Source organism: Lutra lutra, chromosome 18 (assembly GCF_902655055.1).
Source record: "Lutra lutra chromosome 18, mLutLut1.2, whole genome shotgun sequence".
Lineage (NCBI taxonomy): Eukaryota > Metazoa > Chordata > Mammalia > Carnivora > Mustelidae > Lutra > Lutra lutra.
In genome coordinates this window covers 22,939,125-22,962,758 of record NC_062295.1, presented here as the reverse complement: position 1 = coordinate 22,962,758, position 23,634 = coordinate 22,939,125, and the positions used below count along the sequence as shown (strand labels likewise).

General features: G+C 54.3%; 4 protein-coding genes across 6 annotated transcripts in view; 3 read left to right on the top strand and 1 right to left on the bottom strand.

The window, feature by feature from the left end:
* The window catches only part of TMEM219 (transmembrane protein 219), a 47,326-nt gene extending 42,746 nt beyond the window's left edge, over positions 1-4,580 (top strand). The window contains exon 5 of the mRNA XM_047712927.1: positions 4,449-4,580. The gene's annotated coding sequence lies outside the window, so the exon portion shown is untranslated. The remainder of the gene's footprint in view (positions 1-4,448) is intronic.
* LOC125091140 (uncharacterized) lies at positions 537-1,408 on the top strand (the record flags this gene model as incomplete). Its single annotated transcript, XM_053447823.1, is given in 4 exon segments — positions 537-998; positions 1,000-1,062; positions 1,065-1,140; positions 1,143-1,408. Coding segments are annotated over 4 exon segments (867 nt in total), but the record flags the coding sequence as incomplete, so codon positions are not given.
* Positions 4,479-19,793, top strand: TAOK2 (TAO kinase 2). 3 transcript variants are annotated; one of them, XM_047712919.1, is made up of 18 exons: positions 4,479-4,615; positions 4,799-4,870; positions 4,969-5,070; positions 5,560-5,605; positions 5,737-5,833; positions 5,982-6,095; positions 6,202-6,293; positions 9,073-9,166; positions 9,270-9,351; positions 10,151-10,318; positions 10,494-10,754; positions 10,918-11,079; positions 12,813-13,178; positions 13,261-13,464; positions 13,765-14,004; positions 17,119-17,331; positions 18,274-18,456; positions 18,549-19,793. In XM_047712919.1, exons 1-18 carry the CDS (start codon positions 4,484-4,486, stop codon positions 19,068-19,070), a joined length of 3,150 nt encoding a protein of 1,049 aa, XP_047568875.1. In that variant the 5' UTR covers positions 4,479-4,483; the 3' UTR covers positions 19,071-19,793. The 3 variants fall into 3 exon arrangements, with proteins under 3 accessions (XP_047568875.1, XP_047568874.1, XP_047568873.1); XM_047712918.1 differs by having other exon boundaries at positions 10,476-10,754; XM_047712917.1 differs by lacking the exons at positions 17,119-17,331; positions 18,274-18,456; positions 18,549-19,793 and having other exon boundaries at positions 13,765-15,864.
* Positions 19,794-20,672: 879 nt separating this feature from the next.
* HIRIP3 (HIRA interacting protein 3) lies at positions 20,673-23,441 on the bottom strand. The gene is made up of 7 exons (XM_047712921.1): positions 23,301-23,441; positions 23,103-23,223; positions 22,874-22,988; positions 21,621-22,636; positions 21,352-21,520; positions 21,170-21,268; positions 20,673-21,083 (listed from the first exon to the last, which is right to left on the bottom strand). Exons 1-7 carry the CDS (start codon positions 23,363-23,365, stop codon positions 20,920-20,922), a joined length of 1,749 nt encoding a protein of 582 aa, XP_047568877.1. The 5' UTR covers positions 23,366-23,441; the 3' UTR covers positions 20,673-20,919.
* Positions 23,442-23,634: the final 193 nt, after the last annotated feature.

Here is a 23,634-nt window from a genome sequence, read left to right as displayed (position 1 = left end):
CCTTATGTCTTGTTTTCTTCTATGAAAGAAAATCAATAGTTCCAACTAGTTGAGAAAATCAGATGGGTATGGTCATGGGAATGCTTTGACATAAATGCTGTGTGACCTTGGGCAGGTCATGCAATTGTGAAAGGCCTGCTTCCTGAAGGGATTTGACAGACTGAGTTTTCCCAGCAAAGATTCCTCAAACTTGGGAGCCCACGTCCTGGCTGTACGGTTACTAGCCAGAACAGTCCATTTTCCCGCCTTTTCCGCGCCCAGCAAGCCTCCTTCCCTTGCCCCTCCCAACCGCTACCCTATACGCAGGCGCAGATCCCGGCTTCTTCTTTCCTTCCACTCGCGCCCCCTCAAAGCTTCCCCTAGCAACAAGCTCGGGCTCAGCGCTAAGGCGGGGCGAGCGCATGCGCCGCAGCTCTCTCCACGGCCACTTGTCGGACTGCTGGCTGAGCTCCTCCCCCTCCAAGCCTAGCCCTTCTCCCCGCCTCCTCCCATCCAGGGTCCGCGTGGCGGAGCGCGCGCGCACTCTGGCCCGGTAACTGCCCATCTCCCTGGCCCCGGCAGTGAGGATAGGGGGGCGGGGCCATTTCACTTGTGGTTCCGCCCCCTTTGGCCCGGCGTCCCTACCGCGCCTGCGCGCTCCCGCCCGGTCTCCATCTTGGAATTGGGAGGAAGAGGGAGAGGGAGACCGGGACGAGACCGGGGCTGTGGTGCGGAGAGAGGCTGAGACTGAGAAGAGGAGAGGGAGAGAAGGCGCGGGGACCGTCCGTAGCTACAATCTTTCAGCTACCCTCAGGAGAGAGAAGGGAAAAGGGAGGAGGCTGGGGCGGGAGTGAGGGCTGTCACCCTCGGACCCTGGTGTGAGAGGGGCCGTGCGGCCGGACGTCCTCGGGGTGGGCCCCCTGTCGGTGGCCGAAGAGCTGGGGCTCAGGCCCTTCGGTCGCGAATTTCCGGGCTTGACCCCTCGCTTCTCAAATATCCGGGTATCAGCCCCTCTGACCCCACATATCCAGGACTCGGGTCCCAACCTCTTTAAACCTGGGGCTCTGTTTCATAGGATTTCAAAAATCTGGGGTTCAGGCCCCTGCGTGCACCAGTATCCGGGGTTCATTCCCCGCGCGTTCAGATACCAAATTCAGCTTCCCTTCGTTCAAATATCTGGGGTTCAGACCCCACAACCAGAAATCCGGGATTCAGCAACTGTCGCCCTCGAGGAGGAGGAGGACTGGACCGCGAGGTCAGATCAGGTTGTCACCCCCTCCCCTCCAGGGGAGGCTTCCCGGGCCCGCCCCTCAGGAAGGGCGAAAGCCGAGGAAGAGGTGGCAAGGGGAAAGGTCTCCTTGCCCCTCTCCCAGCTTGGCAGAGCCGCTGGAGGACCCCAGGAGCAGGCGGAAGCGCTGGGGCACCATAGTGACCCCTACCAGGTGAGACACGGGGTGCAGGGGCGCGGGTCCCTGTGTCTAGCATTGAGAAGAAAGGGTGCTCCTTTTTGAGGAACTGGGCCTGGGTAGGCCCTCTTCTCAGGATGAAGCCCAGTGGGCCAGTGGTCAGCCTCTGGCTAGCGGTGCCTTCTGCTGCCACCTTGTTCCTCTTCATTATATCTGTCTGATGGGGGACCTAAGGTGACAGGGTCTTTGATGTCATGGGGGGTCACACCCTAGGGTGCTTGAGCTAATCAGATGGGTTTGCACTCTTCTGGTCTTCTATGTTCACTTTGCCCCTTACAGCTACCTGTTCTCTGATTATACCCCTTTCTCTGGATTCCCCTGCCTTTGATCTCCATGGTGGGTCCACTTATCTGTTTTTTAGGCATGGTCTGTTTGGATTGTCCTTTCAAGGAAGTGTGTGTGTGTGCATTTGTGTTGAGGACTGCCTGGCAATATTTTTTCCTAGCTATATCGTTACCTTCCAACCTCTTGCTGATGGTGTAATCTCATACATTTGTCAAGCGATCTGTCATTTAGAAAGTGCTTTACATCTGTTCTCTCATGTGACACCTCCTCCTCCATTCACCCTGTGGGGCCTCTTTTATTGCTGTCTTCCCATTTTGCAGTTGAGAATATTGAGGCCCACAGAGGTTGCCCAAGGTCACACCGTGGCAGAATTAGGATTGAAACCCAGATTCTTGATCAAGTTTTGCCCCCGCTCCATACCTGTCTCTTGGCATCTCTTCTTGGCCAGGGATCCAGAGGAGAATGAGTTGGGGTGAGATTTAAGAATGAGGGGGAGAAGAGCTTCCTTTTGGGGAGGGTTATACTCGGAAGCTTTTTCTGATGGTAGGCTCTGACTCCTGTCTTCTGTCTCGTGGATTTTTCTCTCTACTGTGACCTTCATCTTTACCCTGATTCCATTCGTTGGCCTGGGTTCCTGAGAGGGCTCTCTCTTTTGACAAATGATAGCCATAGTGGTGTCTCTTCACAGTTAAAGCCAAGCTGCTGGGGTAGGATGGTCCCCAAAGTATTAAATCCTTGTGGTGACCCTGGAGGCAGGGAAGGAGAAATCCATATGCCAAGTGTCTGCATAGTGTTTCTAGGTTTGAGATCTCATTAAAAATCTCACAACAGCCCTATGCTGTAATCCATTTTATCAAAGAGAAGACCCAAGTATAAGGAGCCTACTCAAAACCCTGTTGTTACATGTTGCTGGTGAGATGTACTGGTAGTGTAGCTTAGGGACAGACAGACTTGGGTTTCCTCATCTGCAGAATGGTGATAACATTGTTTTAGAAGGTGCCTGTGAGTTAGCACAGACATTGGTAATCACACAAATGTTCATTATTTGAGGAAGAGGCCCAGTGTGATGTTTTGTTGGCATCCCTTATATGTGGCTTGGGGTCCTGGGTTGGCATTCTGGGCTGGGTGCTGGTAAAGAGGTCAAGAAGATTCCTTTGGCAAGTTGTGAGCACCTGCCTTTGTGTGTGGGTGTGCGGTGGGGGTGAGAGGTGCTTAGCAGTGTTGCTGGCAGGAGAATGGAGAAAGGGGCCTGTTTGGAGCAGCTTGGGAGCTGCTGAGGGCTTGGCTGAAGGCAGTCAATCAATCTCCTAGGCTATTCTGAGCCCTCTGCACCCTGGGGGCCCACTGAAGAGTCAGGCTTACTTCTTGCCCTCCAGCTTCCAGTTGGGCTAAGGAGACAAAATTAACAACACAACAGGAAACAATGCACGACAGAATATAATTACACGCTAAATTGTTAGGTGCTTTAACGGAGCTAGAACTCTGCCCTGGGAGGCCAACTCTGCTGAAGGCTCTTTTTGTGCCTAAATTCCAACAAGTGCTTAGCCGGGAGCCTGGCCTGGAATTCCCTGGGGGAAAGGGGCGGGGTCCTCGGCTTCTTCCTACTGCAGGAGCTTTCTGTGGGTGTTGGGGTGTGCTCTAGGAGCTCTCCCTAAAGGCTAGAGTGGTCAAGGGAGGCTTCCTGCGGGATGGGAATGAGCTTGAGGTGAGTTGCTAAGACAGTAGTAAGCACACTGGCCTGACTGGAGAGAAGGTCCTGTTCTCTGACCTTGGAGAAATCCTGCTTCCTTTCTGTGCCTCAGTCACATAGTCTGTGAAATGGCGATCACCATCTTGCTCTGCTTATTTCCTGCATAGCAGTAGAGGACCAGCTTTGGGCAAGACTTAACCTTTTCTGAGCTTATTTCCTCATCTGCAAGATAGGGGTAATAGTAAATTCTCATAAAATTGCGGTAAGGATTGAATGAGAGAGATTCATGTAAGGTGCTTCCTGTTACATGCTTAGGCAATGTTACTTGTACACTACAAATGTTCTGTACCTTTTCATGAAGCACATGTGATTGGACTGGACAAGTAAGGCGGCCCAGGTCACAGGCCCTAAAAGCCAGCTGTCATTGCTATCCCTGTCCTCGTTCTACATCTCCTTCCTACCACAGTGTCCCTAACCCTTTTTGAGAGCAAGTCCTCTGGTCCTTGTGGGCCAGTACCCACTTCTAACAATGGCCGGATTTCCACTGCCTCCGGCCTGGCTGTTTCCTGCTCTCTTCCAGGGTGTGAGAGGTTGAGGGAGGAGGGGGCCTCGACGCCAAGGGGAACAGGAAGGTGCCTGGAAATATTTGGGGTATGGGAGTTGTGGGACAGGACACTTGGGAATCTGGGGTTCTGGCTGGGAGGTGGGATCTTTTATTCTTGAAGGGGAGAAGTAAGGGTTGTAGCGAAATGGATCCTATTGAGGGCTGGGAGTGGTGAGGATGCTTTGCTCTCAGTCTTCCTAGCAGTTTTAGGGACTCCAGGGACCCGGCCCCCGTGCTCTGGTTGCCAGGGCAACTTCATTTTTTTGGAGCTTTGATGTTCCTAATCTCCCCCTTGCCCTTCCTCTGCCGTGCCTCCCCCTCATCAGGGAACTAGTGGAGGAGAAGGCAGAAACTTGAGAGGCCCCTTCCTTTCTCTTTCTTAGTGTCCCATCTTTGCTCTAAGGGTCTGCTCTTCATTCTCCAGGTCAGGCCCCTCTCTCAGGGCCCCCAGGGGCCATCATGCCAGCTGGGGGCCGGGCCGGGAGCCTGAAGGACCCCGATGTGGCTGAGCTCTTCTTCAAGGATGACCCTGAAAAGCTCTTCTCTGATCTCCGGGAAATTGGCCATGGCAGTTTTGGAGCTGTGTACTTTGTGAGTTGGGGCTTAGGAAAATGGGGTAGGGACAGGCACTGCATTCTTCCTGCCGTGGGTCCACAGCCCTCTACACTGCTGTACCACACCAGCCTCTCCTGCCCTCTCCTGTTGGGCCAACAAGACTTCCCGCTGCCCAGTTCTCACCAGGGGCCTTCACCACCTTCTGATCTGGTCTTACAGGCCCGAGATGTCCGGAATAGTGAGGTGGTGGCCATCAAGAAGATGTCCTACAGTGGGAAGCAGTCAAATGAGGTGGGTTAGGTTTGAAGAGATTGGTGGGGGGCAGGGCAGGGGACCCCAGTCTCAATGTTTAGGCTGAGTAAGCCTCTCCTCCCCTGACCTCCTCTCAGAAGTGGCAGGATATCATCAAGGAGGTGCGGTTCCTGCAGAAGCTCCGGCACCCCAATACCATTCAGTACCGGGGCTGTTACCTGAGAGAGCACACAGCTTGGGTGAGCTAGCCCCCGACTCTGGCCTGATCTTTGCCCCCATCCTTGTCCTGGTCCAGTCTCTTAGGTGGGCCCTGTTCCAGGTGCCGTTATAGGGACCTTGGAGAGGAGGAAGTCTCCCCCAACTTCTTTAGTCCTCAGACAAACCCATGAATAGCGGTGTTTGTCCAGAAGGAGAGGCTGGTTTAAAGATGGATGTAAACTGTTAGTAGTTGGAAAGGGGCACATGGGCTGGAGGAAATGGAGATAGAATGGGGCTTTGAAGAGATTCAGTTGGGAGTGGTGGCATCTTGGGCTGTTTCTAGAGGAGGCCCTGGCTCTAGGGACTCTCCTACAACAATGTTATTTTCTCAGTTGTCCTTCCTCTCTGTTTTTAACCCCGGGTGCAGTGACTGAGTGGAGGATAGGCAGAGACACTCTGGATCTCTGCCCAGGGGAGATGGGGCAGGGGTGGCTGGATATGCTTATCTCTGACCCTTTATCCTTTCTTAGCTGGTGATGGAGTATTGCCTGGGCTCAGCTTCTGACCTTCTAGAAGGTAAGTGGCTCTGGCCAACAAGTGGGAGAAGGGAGAAGAGCAAAGAAGCTGTAGGGGAAGGGATCAGGGGAGCTAGTTCCATCCCCACCCTTGGGCTCCCTTCAGTTTGATGTTTTTCCCTCACTCCGCAGTGCACAAGAAGCCCCTTCAGGAGGTGGAGATTGCAGCTGTGACGCACGGGGCCCTTCAGGGCCTGGCTTACCTGCACTCCCACAACATGATCCATAGGTACGAGCTGCAGCGACAGTGGCTGTGAGGGGGTGCAGTCTACACCCCTCCTTCGGCTGGGCTGTGGCCTTCGTAGAAACTTGGTGCTGAAGCCCTGCCCGGCCTTCCTGAGATGCATGCCTTTATCCCTGTGCTTTGTCTCTGGCAGGGATGTGAAGGCTGGAAACATCTTGCTATCAGAGCCAGGCTTGGTGAAGCTGGGGGACTTTGGCTCTGCATCTATCATGGCACCCGCCAACTCCTTTGTGGGCACCCCATACTGGTGAGTGGGAGTAGTGGTGAGTGGAGAGAGTCCCCAGGATGTTGCGATCAGGAGTTGGCAGAGTCTGGGTGACTGTTCAGCCTCTTTCTTCTGACCTTTCTCCCAGGATGGCTCCGGAGGTGATCCTGGCAATGGATGAGGGGCAGTATGATGGCAAGGTGGATGTCTGGTCCTTGGGGATAACCTGCATCGAGCTGGGTAAGGATGCATCCTCTGTTCCCTCGTCCTTTTTTCCTCTCCACTCCTTTCTCTTTCTCTTACCATCCCCATACCATCTCATCCTCGGGCTTTCAAACTCCTGTCCATTTTGACTCTACCCTTGGTCCCCAAGTCAGTCAACTGTCAAATCCTAACAGCTCTTAGACCTCAAGATTTCGAAGCATTCTTCACTTCCTGTCCACTACTCTAGTTCTCTGTCTTCTTTTCTTTCTTTCTTTCTTTTTTTTTTTTTTTAAAGTTTTAATTTATCCCACAGAAAGAGAACACAAGCAAGGGGGGGAACGGCAGGCAGAGGAAGAGGGAGAAGCAGGCTCCCCACTGAGCAGAGAGCCCGATGCAGGGCTCTATCCCAGGACCCTGGGATCATGACCTGAGCCAAAGGCAGACGCTTAACCAACTGAACCACCCAGGCACCCCTATATATTTTTTGAATGCCCACTGTGTGCCATGCTATGGCAGCAGGTTCTGGGGGTATAGCAGTGAATGAGGTTCTTGCCCTCATGGAACTTACCTTCTAGTTGGGGAAACAGGCATGTTTTCGCTCAGTGTGATAGAAGCTGAAAGGAGAAGTTACATGAACAGTACAACCATAAAACAAGGGACTCGACCTAGTTCAGGGGCTGAGGGAAGGTCTCCTCGTATTGGAGATGTCTAGGCAGAACCGTAAGACAAATAGTAGCTGTGTGAAGACTGTAGGGAACAGCATTCCAGACAGGTAAGAGCAGACATGGGGAGCTGAGACTAGCTTCAGTTGTTTGGAATATTGCAAGTAATGCCATGTAAAAAGCAGTGAGTGATAAGGCCAGAGGTTAGGCTCAAGTGAGTTCATGAGGCCTTGAAGCCCTGTCCAGCTTACACTACTCAACTATTTGCGCGGTAGTGTTCGTAAAGCCTTCAACGTGGTGCCAGGCACAGCTAGTTGCCACAGAAAGAAATGCCATTAGGTCCTCTTATCAGTGACTTCCTGTGGTGAGATTTCCTACCTATAATCTCTTCTTCCCTCCAGTCTCTCTTACGGAGAGATCCGCCCTAGCTGGGTGCTGCTGCCTCGCTCCCCTCCGTAAGCCCTTAATGCTCCCCATTGCCTTCAAGACTGACGCCATCCCCACCCTTCCTTCCACCAAGCTGAAGGTTCCACTGCCTGAAGGTTGGCTCTCTCCTCCTGAGCGTGCCGTGAGCTTTTCTACTTTCTTGCCTTGGTTTATATTGTGTCTTCTCCCCAAAGGCTGAGATTTGGACATATTCTTGTTCTCCATCTCCACATGTCTGCATTTGCCATTTAAGGCCACAGCCGGACAGGTGATGCAAATATGTGAAACAGGCCAGGTATGAGAAAAATTGAGAGCTGTCCTTTATATTTCTAGTTTTTGGTAGAGACATGAATGCAGAGAACTATTTCTCTACTACCAAAGAAACAATCAGTCCTGATTATAAATGACAGCTGATAGTCTGTATCAGAGAAGCAATGTGGAGAAGGCTCTGGCAAACTGGAGATTGCTATTGTGTAGCTCTAGCCCATCATTGTGCAGGAATGTCAGCTCCTTTTCATCAGATCTAATTCTTTAGGGGAAACTTGAAATTTAGATGATGGTGGTGATGATGATGATGGTTATTAAATTGTTAGGTTGGAATTTTATTCAAAAATCACTGTTTAGGGGCACCTGGGTGGCTCAGTGGGTTAAGCCTCTGCCTGCTTCTCTGCCTACTTGTGATCTCTCTCTCTCTGTGTTGAATAAATCAATAAAATCTTAAAAAAAAAAAAAAAATCACTGTTTAGGGTGCCTGGGTGGCTCAGTGGGTTAAGCCTCTGCCTTCAGCTCGGGTCGTGATCTCAGGGTGCTGGGATCGAGCCCCGCATTGGGCTCTCTGCTCAACAGGGAGCCTGCTTCCTCCTCTCTCTCTCTCTCTCTGCCTGTCTCTCTGCCTACTTGTGATCTCTCTCTGTCAAATAAATAAATAAAATCTTAAAAAAAAAAAAATCACTGTTTAGGGGCTCCTGGGTGGCTCAGTCATTAAGTGTCTGCGTTCAACTCGGGTCATGATCCCAGGGTTCTGGGATTGAGCCGCGCATCGGGCTCCCTGCCCTGCGGGAGGCCTGCTTCTCTCTCTCCCACTCCTCCTGCTTGTGTTCCCTCTCTCGCTGTCTCTTTCTCCCTCTGTCAAATAAATTAAATAAAATCTTTAAAAAAACACAAACAGTGTCCAGGCCAAAAAACATAAACACCACAAAACCGTTGTCTGGCCCACAAGGAGCTCCTGGCTTGTAACTTCTCAGCTGAGGCCAAGCTCCAGTATCCCTTTTTCCAAAAGACCTGCCCTTGATCCCCTGCCTATGTACCAGTTTGAGGGCCCGCCATGCACACCCCACTTCCCAGCCGTCTTTCTGTCTCCTTCCCTGTTAGACTGGAAGTTCCTTGAGGATAGGGCCCATGTCTTGTTTTTCCTTAACTTCACCATAACACTTAGGAAGTTTTTTGCTCTTATTTGGAACCTAATAAATGTTAGTTGGGCTGATAACACTTTTATTCTGTCTCCTTCGGTGCTTATGCACATGTTGTTTTCTTTGATCCCTCCTCCACTGTGTGCAGGGGAAAGGATCAGTATTAAATTTTACAGAGGGAATTAATTGAGATTATGAGAATTGGTCAGCAAGGAAGTCAGGGAGCTGAGGTGTGGACCCAAATCTTTTGATTTCCATTCTAGCCTCCTCTGTCTACCTGCCACCTCTCACCTTCTCCCTGTTGACCTTTTTCTATAGCGGAACGGAAACCACCGCTGTTCAACATGAATGCGATGAGTGCCTTATACCACATTGCACAGAATGAGTCCCCCGTGCTCCAGTCAGGACACTGGTAAGGACTGGGATTCCTGGGCCCAGGGGTTAGACCTTCCATAGGGTAAGGCTTCGTGGCTCATGCCCTTCCCACCTCTCCCTTATCCTCCCATGACATTTAGGTCTGAGTACTTCCGGAATTTTGTTGACTCCTGTCTTCAGAAGATCCCTCAAGACAGACCAACCTCAGAGGTTCTTTTGAAGGTGAGGGCTCACTGCCCTAGCATTCTCCTAGAACTGTGGCTTGTTAGAATCACTTGAGGAAACCCTCAGTGACATTAGTGATTCCCAGTTCTTCCTCCACCAGCCACTTCACCTATGAATCCCCACCCACATTCCCAGTGCCCAATGGACTCGGTGTTTTGCAAGATTTTGTCTAGAAGACTGCCTTTACTTATTAAGCAATAATTTGTTTTCCCATCTTTTATTAATCAAAGATGTATGTAATTGCCAGCCAGAGCTTCTGGTCTGCGTACGATAACCAGGGTTGCCACACTGATCTGATGTAATTCAAGCCAAAAGCCTGTGTAGCCTTGTCTTGGGTAAATGTATGATTTCCCTTAGGTGTGTTTTGAGTTACCAAAAGTAGAGGGGCCCCTATTCCCTTCACAGATTCATGGAGGCCTAAGGAATCCTAGTTGGGAACTGATGAAGACAGTCCAGTTTGGCCTCTTTGCTTTATAATTGTGGGATACCTTATGAGGTCCGTAGAGGCGTCATGATGCATCCAGGGGCACACAGCACTTTGACAGAGGACCTGGACTGCAGTCCAGATCTCCTGACTGTTGTCTGTTAGCCGTGCCTGGAAGAACAGGAGCCTGCCCCGGGCGTAGTAACTGGGTGGTGAAAATTCATGCAGGAGCAGGGGTTAGGACAAGGCTAGCATCGGTTCATGGTGGACATGAGTCCCAGGGAAGTATCTCAGGGCAGAGGGAACGCCAAAGCCCATGGGATGTCGGGGGGCAGGTGCTTGGCAGCAGGCCTCGGCATTCTCTCCCCTCAGCACCGCTTTGTGCTCCGGGAGCGGCCACCCACGGTCATCATGGACCTAATCCAGAGAACTAAGGATGCTGTGCGGGAGCTAGACAACCTGCAGTACCGTAAGATGAAGAAGATACTGTTCCAAGAGGCACCCAATGGCCCTGGTGCTGAGGCCCCAGAGGAAGAGGAGGTGACCCAGCTTACTGTACCACCCTTCTATGCCACTGTGTTGTGCTCGCCTCCTGGCAGCCGCTTGGCTCACTTTCCCTCTCCCTCTTCCTACCCTCTGTCTCCCTGTGCTACCTCTATACACTCTCCCCTTGTCCTTCCCCTTCCCTGCCCAACAGCCTGCGCCCTGTCCGCAGGAGGCCGAGCCCTACATGCACCGGGCTGGGACACTGACCAGTCTAGAGAGTAGCCACTCGGTGCCCAGCATGTCCATCAGCGCCTCCAGCCAGAGCAGTTCGGTCAACAGCCTAGCAGATGCTTCAGACAACGAGGAGGAGGAGGAGGAAGAAGAAGAGGAAGAGGAGGAAGAGGAAGGGCCCGAAGCCCGAGAGATGGCCATGATGCAGGAGGGAGAACACACAGTCACCTCCCACAGTTCCATCATCCACCGACTGCCGGTATGCACCTCGCCCTCAGTAAGCCTGACGGTGCCACGGCCGGTCCCCAGCTCTCCCTCCCGTGTGATTGCTTCGCTAAGTCTCACTGGGTCTCCAGGGAACTCCCTTTGGGCCCCAGTAACCTCTGAACCTTAGACAGCCTTTTTACCTTCCTTTCCTCTAGGGTTCTGACAACCTGTATGATGACCCATACCAGCCAGAGATGACCCCCAGCCCTCTCCAGCCGCCGGCAGCCCCGGCTCCCACCTCTACCACCTCTTCTGCCCGCCGCCGGGCCTACTGCCGCAACCGGGACCACTTTGCCACCATCCGTACTGCCTCCCTGGTAAGCGTGGCCATCCGCCCTCAGCCTGGATGCCCCGGACTCTAAGTCCAGAGATGATTTTTCCAGCTGTGGCACTGGATTAAGTGCAGATTCCACCCTCACTTTCTGTTGTTTTCTCTCACCTTCTCTCCTCAACCTTCCCCACTCTCAGCAGACTCTCAACAGACTGTTTTGGTCACATCACCTAATGTGGGTATTCCAAGCTTAGTAAACTCTTACTCCATCCTCGTGGCTAGGCTTAAGTAGTATGTCCTGGGGTGTCTTCCCAGGCTCCTGGCCAGCCAGGTGCTTCACATCCCTGTGCGTTGTTGCTCCCAAATGGCATTATGACAGGTGTGCTGGATTTTACATCCCTGGAGGGCAAGGAGTGGTGGCCAGTGTCTGCCTCATACTATTGATTGGCTCTCAGGCCCACACCCATGCCTGCATCTCATCCTTCCAGCTCCTTTGGAGGAAGAGGGTACAAGCCCATTGGAGAAATGAGAGAATCGTGACTCAGACGTGCTGTTTTCCAAGGCACTTGCCCAAACACCTTTGGTGGTTCTCAAATTTTCAAATTAAGCAGGACCTTGATCCTCCTAAAATCAAGTCATGGTGACGTTTTTCTCCGTTCACAGGAAAGAATGGATAGACTTTTCATAGAATGTAGTTTTCGTCCACACTTTTCAATGCACCATTAGATTACATTTTTGCTTAGCTGCAGGCGCTAGCATCAATTACCTTAGAGGCCAGTGGTCAGTCTAATACATTCTATGGCCAACACTTGTGGTTGAGTGTTGTGTTGGGATAGCCCTTCAGATCCTGTGATGCTTAGTGCTTTGGTGCTGTGCAGAGAGGTCTGTAACTTCCAGGGACTTGGCCACCTGGACTGGCTGGAGTCATGCCTACTTGACAATGGGACCTGAGCTCCAAACCTCAGATGGGGACATCCAGGCCCAGTGTTCTTGATACTCCCAGCATCTCATGGCCCCGCTCCCAGCTCCGTACCTAGGCTACGGACTTCGTACCTGGAGTCCTTACCGACTCCTTACTTACATTTCAGTGTTTGGTGAAATGGAAGGAAGCCAACACTTGTTAGATCAGAGCGTTTTATTAGACACTAGTTCATCTGTATCAGAGTTGGATCTCCACAGCTTCCTACAAAAGGATATCATTGCCCCATTTAGCTGGCGAGGAGACTGAGGCTTAGTGTCGTTCATTTGCTTGAAGTCACATGGTTAGTAAGTTAGTAAGTGGGAGTGTAGCCCAGGTATTTCTGATTTTGAATTAATTTGAATTGTTGCCACTTTTGTGCTGGGCCCAGGGTGGGTCTCACCGGTCTGTGAATTTGACTCTGTGCCCATCATCCTGTGGAGGCAGCAGGCTCCAGGGGGCTGAGTGTGAGGAAAGCACCAGATAAGAATTAAACCTGTGTGGGGCACCTGAGTGGCTCAGTGGGTTAAGTCTCTGCCTTCGGCCAGGGTTATGATCTCAGGGTCCTGGGATCAAGCCCCACATCGGGCTCTCTGCTCAGCAAGAAGCCTGCTTCCCCCTCTCTCTCTCTGCCTGCCTCTCTGCCTACTTGTGATCTCTCTGTCAAATAAATAAATAAAATATTAAAAAAAAAAAGAAAAGAATTAAACCTATGAGTCTGAAACACGTGTTCTCCAATAGACACAACCATCGTTACGCTCTGTGTGTTAATGAGATGGGGCAGGGCTGAGCCCCGCTTCTCATCCTCTCTCCTGCCCCAGGTCAGCCGCCAGATCCAGGAGCACGAGCAGGACTCAGCGCTGCGGGAGCAGCTGAGCGGCTATAAGCGGATGCGACGACAGCACCAGAAACAGCTGCTGGCCCTGGAGTCGAGGCTGCGGGGTGAACGGGAGGAGCACAGCGCGAGGCTGCAGCGGGAGCTTGAGGCCCAGCGTGCTGGCTTTGGGGCTGAGGCAGAAAAGCTGTCCCGGCGGCACCAGGCCATTGGTGAGAAGGAGGCCCGAGCGGCCCAGGCCGAGGAGCGTAAGTTCCAGCAGCACATCCTCGGGCAGCAGAAGAAGGAGCTGGCCGCCCTACTGGAGGCTCAGAAGCGAACGTACAAACTACGAAAGGAGCAGCTGAAAGAGGTGGGACCGGGCTGCAGCTGTGGGTGGGGCCTGTGGTGGGCAAGGCTCCCTGACCCCCTGCCCTCCCCACCATCTTGCCCAGGAGCTCCAGGAGAACCCCAGCACCCCCAAGCGGGAAAAGGCCGAGTGGCTTCTGCGGCAGAAGGAGCAGCTCCAGCAGTGCCAGGCGGAGGAGGAGGCAGGGCTGCTGCGGCGGCAGCGCCAGTACTTTGAGCTTCAGTGTCGCCAATATAAGCGCAAGATGCTTCTGGCGCGTCACAGCCTGGACCAGGACCTGCTGCGCGAGGTGGGCCACCCCATCCCCCATTCCCTCCCACAGCACAGGCACCTGCCCCTTCATTTGCCTCACTCAGGGTCATCTGTCCCCTCTGCCCTCTTCCATGTTACAGCTTGGCTTCTTTCCTCGTGCCTGCCAGACCTCGCTAGATCTCCCTAGGCTTCTGCTCCCACACCAGCCAGGAGCTTGGCTCCCTTACATCCCTTAGCTCCCTGTGCTCAGCTCCCTCTGCCAGAGAGTCCTGGGGCTCTCTTGACACCAACAAGGCTTCCTGACTGGGCTTGGGGCCCTGCCTCCCTTCTGCCTTAGGATTTGAACAAGAAGCAGACCCAGAAGGACTTGGAGTGTGCACTGCTGCTGCGGCAGCATGAGGCCACACGGGAGCTGGAGCTACGGCAGCTCCAGGCCGTCCAGCGCACACGGGCGGAGCTCACCCGCCTGCAGCACCAGACGGAGCTGGGTAACCAGCTGGAGTACAACAAGCGGCGTGAGCAAGAGTTGCGGCAGAAGCACGCGGCCCAGGTTCGCCAGCAGCCCAAGAGCCTCAAAGTACGTGCAGGCCAGCGTCCCCCGGGCCTCCCGCTCCCCATTCCTGGGGCTCTGGGACCACCCAGCACAGGCACCCCTATAGAAGAGCAGCCCTGCTCATCTGGCCAGGAGGCAGTACTGAACCAAAGAATTCGGGGAGAGGAGGAGGAAGCAGTTCCAGAGAGAAGGATTCTGGGAAAGGAAGGGGCCACCTTGGAGCCAGAGGAACAGAGGATGTTGGGGGAAGAATCAGGAATCTCTAGTCCCGGCCCACAAAAACATAGGAGTTTGGTTGATGAGGAAGTTTGGGGTCTGCCTGAGGAGGAGATAGGAGAACTTAGAGTCCCATCTCTGGTGCCCCAGGAGAGGAGCATTGCAGGCCAGGAGGTGGCTGGGGAATGGAGGTTATGGGGCAAGGAGGACGGGAGCCTCCTGGATGAGGAATTTGAGTTTGGTTGGATCCCAGGCCCAGCACTAACCCCAGTCCCCGAGGAGGAGGAAGAGGAGGAGGAGGGAGCTCCAGTTAGGACCCTGAGGGATCCTGGAGATGGCTGTCCCTCACCAGACATCCCCCCTGAGCCCCCTCCAACACATCTGAGGCACAGCCCTGCTAACCAGCTCCCTGGACTTTTGTCCCATGGTCTCCTGGCAGGCCTGTCCTTTGCAGTGGGGTCCTCCTCTGGCCTCCTGCCCCTACTACTTCTGCTGCTACTCCCACTGCTGGCAGCGCAGGGCGGGGGTGGCCTGCAGGCATCACTGCTGGCCCTTGAGGTGGGGCTGGTGGGCCTGGGGGCCTCCTACCTACTTCTTTGTACAGCTCTGCACCTGCCCCCCAGTCTGTTCCTACTCCTGGCCCAGGGCACCGCACTGGGGGCCGTCCTGGGTCTGAGTTGGCGCCGTGGCCTTATGGGTGTCCCTCTGGGCCTTGGGGCGTCCTGGCTCCTAGCCTGGCCAGGTCTGGCTCTACCTCTGGCAGCTCTTGCAGCTGGGGGCAAATGGGTGCGGCAGCAGGGCCCCCGGATGCGCCGGGGTATCTCTCGACTCTGGTTAAGGGCTCTGCTGCGCCTATCGCCCATGGCCTTTCGTGCCCTACAGGGCTGTGGGGCTGTGGGGGACCGGGGCCTGTTTGCACTCTACCCTAAAACTAATAAGGATGGCTTCCGCAGCCGTTTGCCTGTCCCTGGGCCCCGGCGGGGTAATCCCCGCGCTGCCCGACACCCACTAGCCCTGTTGGCGAGGTTTTGGACCCTGTGCAAGGGCTGGAACTGGCGCCTGGCACGGGCCAGCCAGGGGTTAGCCTCCCACTTGCCTCCTTGGGCCATCCACACCCTGGCCAGCTGGGGCCTGCTCCGGGGCGAGAGGCCCAGCCGTATCCCCCGGCTGCTGCCACGCAGTCAGCGCCGGCTAGGGCCACCTGCTTCTCGCCAGCCAGCACCTGGGACTCTAACTGGGCGGCGATCCCGAACCCGTCAGTCCCGGGCCCTGCCTCCCTGGAGGTAACCAACTCTAGCTCCTCCTCAGCCCGAATCTGGAGCATCGAGCACTTTATCTCCCACTACTCAGTGAGGTTTCTCCAGTCCCAATCCTCTCCTCCCTTTCACCCCTCCTTCCTTAGTATGCTTCCCCACCTCACCCCAGTCCTTTGGACCTTTAGGCAGCCTCCACCATGGAGTCCGGAAGTTACACTTTGTGGTCTCCCGACACTCCTCCCCCACCCTAAATTATTGCTGTTCTCCCGCTGTGTGTGTGCTCATCCTCACCCTCATCAACTCAGGCCTGGGGCCAGGGGTGGCGGTGGGTGGGAAGTCATGTTTTTTTTTCTCTCTTTGATTTTGTTTTTCTGTCTCCCTTCCAACCTGTCCCCTTTCCCCCACCAAAAAAAAAAAAAAAAGAAAAAGACAAACACAAATAAAATATCTGAGCGGAACTGTACCTTTGGCCCAGGCTGCCTCTGTCTGCTTTGTCCTGCCGCCTAGCCTCCCGGGTATGCCCCCAATCTGGACCCTTGGCCCCCAGTTCCATGACCTCTTCACCCCCATCTACGTTACCTTAACCCCTTTCACTCCTCAGCCTCATCCTCTCTGCCTTCATAGCTTCGTTGCAACATGACCACCACCAGCTCGGAGGTCTGAGCCCCTGTTGAGCTTCCAAGAACTTCTTGGTCCCATAGTTCCCCCATTGGTGGATTCTTTCCAGAGAGTCCTTAGGTTCCGGGTCCTTTTGTCCTCATTCCTTGCCTTTTCTCCCAACCCATTCCCTGTGTGGTTCCCTTTTGTCTGGGAGCTGAATTTCTCTCCTGGCATTAGGCTTTACCCTAGAGGGCTTGGGGATGAGACCGCAAACCCTCTACAGTAAGGGGTGGTGAGTTTGGGGGGCCAGGCAGATTGGGGGGCCCATGGAAATGGGATTGGTTGTGGGCTTGGAGTGGGAGCTGAGTACATAAGGGGTGGGGCTGGAATGTGAAGATCTGGTCAGGTAGCAGCTGCTGGCCCATTGAACTTGTCAGGCCCTTTCTGGCCACCTCTTTTGGCCCTTTCCCTGGTGTGGCCCAAGATGGGGCACTCCTTTTCCATTTCTCGGCTTGGAGCTTATCCTCCTTCCCTCCCTCCCACCCTGAGGTGCTGAACCTGGGACTTCCTCTGTCTTTCCTTAGCTGTGTCGCTCTCTTCCATGGGTGTGTTGTGTGACTTGGTTCTCTCACTCTTGTGCACATTCTGTATCTGCTCCTGGGTTTCCGTCTCTGGGTTGTATTTTCTCCCTCTTTGCATGGTCAGAGCTTCTTGTGTACACTCAGTACCCTAAAGATTTTCAGTTCCCTGTCCGTAAACTCTCCTGCTGTTTCTTGTGAGTTTTCTACCCAACTCTGAACTTGCTTTTGGAACCTGTCTTGTTTACTTCATGTCTCTTGCCCATTGAGAATCTTCCTGATCTCTCTCAACACGATCCCATCTCTCCATGTCTGTCTGTATACAGCTCCCCCCGCCCCCTCTGTCTAACATGTTTTCTGTTTCTCTCCCTCTCCCTGTCTCTGCTTCTGTCTCCTCTTCTCTCTCTCTCTCTTCTCCCCCTCTCCCCGGTTGTTCCTCCTCCTCCTCTCCCTTGCCCCCATCTCCCCTTGGTCCGTCCACTGCATAGTCTAAGGAGCTGCAGATCAAGAAGCAGTTCCAGGAGACGTGTAAGATCCAGACTCGGCAGTACAAGGCCCTGCGGGCACACTTACTGGAGACCACGCCCAAAGCTCAGCACAAGAGCCTCCTTAAGCGGCTCAAGGAAGAACAGACCCGCAAGCTGGCCATCCTAGCCGAGCAGTATGACCAGTCCATCTCCGAGATGCTCAGCTCACAGGCGGTGAGGCCTGGGGTCCAGGGAGGGAACACGGTGGGGACTGGCTTCTGTATGCCCGGCTTAGTTATGGGCAGTGGGAATGGGGAGTGTGGACAAAGACGGGGCTTTTGTTCTTGGGAGAAATTTGGATCCTCCCACTGTCCGTATTCTCCGCAATGGTTTTATTGTCTCTCTTAAGTATTTTCTTAATGTCTTGTCAAAGCCAGCCTGACTACCAAGAACCACCAAGCAAAGAGTGGCTATAATTTTTTCCTGGGCCTGAGTTAGTTTAATGTGTTAACAGGGAGCAAATCAAAATGACTGTGGCCCTTGGGCTGATTTACTCAGACTTCTGGAGGATTTTGAAGATTGCTGTTCTAAGAGTGATCACACAACAACACTGGAATGGGCCAATTAAAAACTACACGTAGCATAAAACATCAAAGTGCCCCTAGTCCTTGCCATTCTCTCACCCAGTCTCACCTCTCAGAGGTAACGGTTAATAGTTGTATTTTAGATTTTTTTCCCCTATACATATTTGGAAAACTATGTACAATTTTAATCTGAAATTGTATTGTACATACTGTTCTTTTTCCACCTACTATTTCTTGGGACATCTTTCCCTGTCAGTACACCTGTCTCATTTTTGAAACAGTGTAGAATTTTCCATGGTATGGATGTACCATCATTTCCTGAACCCGTCCCTTATTGGTGGACGTTTAGGTTGCTTCCAGTATTTTGCTATTACAATGCTTCGGGGAGCTCCTCCGAGCACCTGTGCGAGTGTACCAGGGCCCTAGATTACTGCAAGTGTAATTGCTGTGTCACAGGGTACGGCGACCTTTCATTCTGGTGGATGTTGAGACTGGCTGCTGCTTGAAACCTGAGGGCCCAGCCTACCTGGGGCAGGGGAGGAGTGTGGGAGTGGGGGAGGAGGCCCCTAAAATGCGTTCTCTTCGTTGCCAGCTGCGGCTTGATGAGACCCAGGAGGCAGAATTCCAGGCCCTTCGGCAGCAGCTGCAACAGGAGCTGGAGCTGCTCAATGCCTACCAGAGCAAGATCAAGATCCGCACAGAGAGTCAGCACGAGCGGGAGCTGCGGGAGCTGGAGCAGAGGGTGGCTCTGAGGCGGGCACTGCTGGAGCAGCGGGTAAGGGGGCTTTGACGCCAGGATGCATTGGGGAGGGCAGGCTCCCCACTTCCCGCCCCCAGACGTGCTAACCTCTCTTCTGGGTGTCCCAGGTGGAAGAGGAGCTGCTGGCCTTGCAGACAGGGCGCTCCGAGCGAATCCGGAGTTTGCTCGAGCGGCAGGCCCGTGAGATCGAGGCTTTCGATGCCGAGAGCATGAGGCTGGGCTTCTCCAGTATGGCTCTGGGGGGCATCCCAGCCGAGGCTGCTGCCCAGGGCTATCCCGCTCCACCCCCTGCCCCTGCCTGGCCCTCCCGTCCTGTTCCCCGATCGGGGGCACATTGGAGCCATGGTCCTCCTCCACCGGGCATGCCCCCACCAGCCTGGCGTCAGCCCTCTCTGCTGGCTCCTCCAGGTCCCCCAAACTGGCTGGGGCCCCCCACACAGAGTGGAACACCCCGTGGTGGAGCCCTGCTGCTGCTAAGAAACAGCCCTCAGCCCCTGCGGCGGGCAGCCTCAGGGGGCAGTGGCAGTGACAATGTGGGCCCACCTGCCGCTGCAGTGCCTGGGCCTCTGAGCCGTAGCACCAGTGTCGCTTCCCACATCCTCAATGGTTCCTCCCACTTCTATTCCTGAAGTGCAGGATGGATGAGTAGATGAATGGGGCAGGGGCCGGGGCAGGGGTGGGTGGAGTCTGATCCTGGAGGGCTGTAAGTGAGGCCCACCCAAGGGTGGGGGACAGGATGTTGGCTCCAGCTCCCCTCAAACCGCCTCATCTCATGAGCTTCTTGGGCTGGCCAGTGGCCCAGGGCCAGCTTGGGCATAGGTGCCTCAAGGCTGACCAGGAGCCCCTGCCTCCCCACCATGGTGCCAGGGTCTCTCTCCACCACAGCCTTGGGAAAGGAGGGAGATGTACGTGTCAAATATTCATCTGGTCCCCTGGGGGAGGGGAAGGGTGGGTCTAGATATATTATATTCAGAGAACTATACTACCCCGTGTAATGGGGCCATGGACTGGGGATGCCAGGCCCCCCAGACCTGGGGTGTGGCAGAGCAGGTCTGGGGTGGGGAGAACAGAAGGAAAAGGCCTTCCTAGGAAAGAAGGATCAGGATGGGGTTTGGGGTCAGGTTGCCTGGTCTCTCCATTCCCCCCGTTGCTGTCTGACGTCCTGTGCCGTCTTGTCTTTTTTTTTTTTTTTTTTTTTAATTGAGATCAGAGCTAGGGCAGGGGAACAAGGGAAGGACCTTCGAAAGGGCTGCTCCCAGATCTGGGGGCAGACATGGGAGCCCCTCCCAGCTATGGGGTTGGCACAGAGCCCCACAGCAAGCTTTTAATAAACTGTTGGTTATTCTAACAGACCCCAGGACTCACCGTTTCTGTCCAAGGTGTGTATTAAGGACTGTTTGGCAGGAGGTGATATTGTTACTTGTATTTAAAAAGGGAATTTATTGGGCTGTGTAACTAAAGATTTCAGTGGTTTTAATGACTTTGGGCATGGCTGGATCCAGAGCTTTAAAGGAATTCATCAGTCTTTTGGCTTCTACTTCCCTTTGCTTTGGGATTCAAAGATCTTCAGAAGGTTCACTTTCACACACGGGCTCCCGGCAGCTCCAGGCCTATATCTTAGCAGCACTCTCAGCAGTGAGTATGCCAGCAAAGTCCTAAAGTGACTTCACTGGGTCAGTCTGTAGCCAGAAGCCTGAGGTACTGGGATTGGTCAGGTCTACGCCCTGTCCCCGCTCCTTGAAGGTAAAAAGAATTGGCCCAGAGACTAAGTGGCTATTTCCAGAAGAGGAGAAGGAAGATGTAAACACCGGCTGTCCCCAAGTCATTTCACTTTGTTTCTCATATTTTTCTTAAGGCCAGTTTTTCACTCTCTTTCCAGCTGGGCATATAACACAGCCTGAAAGCAGGATGATGAGGGCCCTGCTGGTCGGGCCAGAGAAAGGGAGGGAGGAGCCACACTCCTTTCTGATAGAGCCTGGTGGCAGACTAGAAGGCAGGGTCTGGGGGCTCTGCCTTCATTTGGAGAACTTGGTGGAAATGGAACCAAACTGGGGTGGGGACATTGGCTACTCACCTTCCTGACTCAAAGTAGGGAGTGAGGGTGGGACCGTTTTGGTTTGGACTGGTTTTGAAATTTTAAATAATCTCTACACCCCAGACTCAGAGACCCCAAGATCAAGAGTCATGTGCTCCTCTATCTGAGCCAGCCAGGCACCCCAAGTGGGGACCACTTTTGATGAGGTGATTCAAACAACTCCTTTATTGAGTCAAAAAATAAACCCCTGTAAACACCTTAAACTGAGGACATGAGAAATAGGACCCCAAAACTTGTGTCCCTGGGAGTGCAAAGTCTTCTTTGAAGAAAGCAGATTCTGCTCTGCAGGCACACAATGGCACAGGGGTTGTGCTGTGTCTGCTTTCTACCAGTGGAGAGCCGCGTGCACCGCCCCCCCCCCCGCCCCGGGGAAGCTGAGGGGCTCAGTTACTCTCTCCATCACTGCTGATGATGCCTCGCATATGTGACCAGTCTGGGGGTGGGGCCCGGGGCTGCTCATCCTCTGAGCCCAAAGTCCGGCGGTATAGCTCCCCTGGGGTGTCTGCTTCTCTTGAAGGGTTCCAAGCTGTGCGTCTACGTGGTCGGCCTGGATTGCAGGGCAGGAAAAGCAGGAGATGAGTTGTCTGAGGAAATCAAGCCTCATCTCTTGGACAGTAGGAGGAAACCCCTCACCTGAACCACTAATGATGTTCGTAACATCCAAGGAGGCCACCTCGGCTGCCTCCTCCCGCTGCTCCTTCAGGGCCCGGCACTTCTCTAAGGAAGGGTTACCTGGGGCAGAAGAGGCTGGTGACCCTCTCTTCCCCAGCCGCCCAGGCCCTCTCCTGCAGCCCCCAGGGCATACCCGGCCTCACCCTTCATGCCCAGGGCTTCCAGCTCTGCCCGGAGGACACTGAGGCGCTCCTTGTGTGAGCGGCAGGGGCCCAGCAGCTTCTTGTAGTTGCGATGGGCACCGCAGGCCCGAATGTAACGCTTCAGCCTCATCACAGCCGGGTGGTCCTCACCGCGGCGACCAGAGCCAGCCTGCCGAAGAAAGATGGCAGCTGCAGGCCAAACCTTCTGGACTTGAGTCAGGGTCTCCCTCTTCCCTAAAGGTGGCCTCCCACCCCATCGTCACCCTCACCTTCCTGCCTTTGGGTTCCGGACTGCCATCTGTGGAAGAGGAGGAGGAGCTTCGTGTCCTGCCTTTCCTGGAGCTCTTCTTGAAAGAGGGGTTCTCCCTCTCCCGCTTAGGGCTACCCTCTGCCTCACTGTCACTCACCTCCCTCCCCGAGTCGCTCGCCTCACCACTGATACTGCCCGCTTTGGCTGTCTTTCCAGCGCCTTCAGTAGTTGGCTGCAGCTTTTTCCAGCCGTCTCTCCCATCCTCGGTGCTTCCACTCTGCCTTTTCCCACGCTTCTGTGAGGTTCTGTCCTTTCTCTTCCTCTGCACCAGGGGCTCGTCATCTCCCCCGCTGTCATCCCCGCTGCCTGCTGCTGCTTTTTCCTTTTGTCCCTCTCTGTCCTCTGAGTCTCCTAGCAGCCTTGCTGTTCTGCTTTTCTGCTTAGAGCTTCTCTCCTCCCAAGATGACTTTTTCCCTCCATTGCCCCGGGCTCCAGCTTTCCAATTTTCCTCCTCTTCCTCTCTGTTGTCTTTCTTTTTGGCTAGGGTGTCCTCCTCCTCACTGTCCTTTTCACTTTCCTGGTGGCTTTTAGCAAGTTTCTTTCCCTCTGCCTTCTTTCTTGTCGTCTGGATAGGTTCCTCCTCACTGTCCTCACTCTCCTCCCTGGCCTGCTTCCCATCGGCTGAGGTTTTGCCTGGTGCCTGCTTATTCCTGGTCACAGTTTCCTTCCTAATCCTGCCTTTAGATTCCTCCTCCTCTTCCTCATCTTCCTCACTGCTCTCTTCTTTTGAGACCTTACTTGTTCTGGCAGAGCCCTCTTCCTCCTCCTCACTGCTTTCCTTGGCCGCCACCTTCTCTAATCCAGTCTTTGCAGCCAGTTCCCTTTGCTGTTCTTCCTCATCACTGCTCTCCTCAGTGGCTTTCTTTGAGGCTCGCTTTGGACTCTCCTCCTCAGCTGGACTGACTTCTTCTGCCGCCATCCCATTCTTTGCTGAGGGGCCAAAACAGCCTGGACTGGAGGCTGCAGAGCTGGGCTCTGGAACATGGAGAGAAAAGAATATTGGGATGGGTTCCTCCTGTCCCTCTCCCTCCACTTAGGGTTGGTTGCCTCTGACAGATGGAGGGAAGAGCAACAGGAAACACCGCTATCAATCAGTCCACCCCATTCCTGGTTCCTGACTCACTGGCCTTGTCCCCTCATCTAATGCCTTGGGATATAATACACGCACAGGAAATACTTTTTCAATGAACCCACTACGCAGAAGACACTAACCTGACTCCGAATTGAAACGGAACCTTTTCCTCCCGGGGCCACTGCTGGGGGTGGGCGGCCTCTTTGCCTTCCTGGCAAGATCTGGCCTCTCTTCCCTGGCACTCACTTCATCCACCTGTGTGCGCGCGAGGGCAAAACATGTACCAAGTTTGCGTTCCCTACCCCCTCCCAGGCCCCTCCTCCTCAGCAACAAACCCCGCCTTCCCGTGGCCCAGGCTCGCGCCCACACCTGCACTTTCAGCAGCTCCTTCTCCACCAGCCGCTTCAGCGCCTGCTTCTCGTCGGGCTCCAGGTGGTCGCGGCCCGCGTGAGCCAAGAACCTTCGCCGCACGATGGAGTGCGTGAGCGTGCTGCGGAGACATGTGTCACGACGGAGTCCCCGTCCCGCCCCTGCCCTTTCTAACCCCAGCTCCAGCCTCTAGCGTACCTGAGGTCCGGGCGGCCTCGGAAGAAGCTACGGATGAACTCCTGCATCTCGTTCTCCCGCGCCATTTTCCTCCACCTGGGATTGGTGGCTCCCGCCTTTTTTTCTCTTCAGCCTCCGTCACCGCGTTTGACAGGAGCTTGCGCACTCGCTGGGTCGTGGCGCCGTGAGGGGAGGGACCGTTGGGGGTCGGTTGCGAGTCGCTTGGACCGAACTTTACCAGACGAAACTTGCTTGCCTCAAGTAGTTGGAGGGGTTCGCGGCTCCTCCCTTTTCTTAGGGTCAGTCGTTTTTTAAAGTTCTCGTTAGAAACCGACTCGGCGCCGGCGACCTTCGG

What these genes read in the sequence shown, in the direction of transcription:
- TAOK2 (XM_047712917.1), top strand. Translation starts at nt 4,484, where the DNA reads ATGCCAGCTGGGGGCCGGGCCGGGAGCCTGAAGGACCCCGATGTGGCT. An exon ending in CCTCAGAGGTTCTTTTGAAG is followed by an intron (nt 9,352 to 10,150) that starts GTGAGGGCTCAC and finishes CTCTCCCCTCAG; the next exon opens with CACCGCTTTGTGCTCCGGGA. An exon ending in CCATCCGTACTGCCTCCCTG is followed by an intron (nt 11,080 to 12,812) that starts GTAAGCGTGGCC and finishes CTCCTGCCCCAG; the next exon opens with GTCAGCCGCCAGATCCAGGA.
- HIRIP3 (XM_047712921.1), bottom strand. Translation starts at nt 23,365, where the DNA reads ATGGCGCGGGAGAACGAGATGCAGGAGTTCATCCGTAGCTTCTTCCGA. An exon ending in AGGAGCTGCTGAAAGTGCAG is followed by an intron (nt 22,989 to 23,102) that starts GTGTGGGCGCGA and finishes GCGCGCACACAG; the next exon opens with GTGGATGAAGTGAGTGCCAG. An exon ending in GGAAGCCCTGGGCATGAAGG is followed by an intron (nt 21,269 to 21,351) that starts GTGAGGCCGGGT and finishes CTTCTGCCCCAG; the next exon opens with GTAACCCTTCCTTAGAGAAG.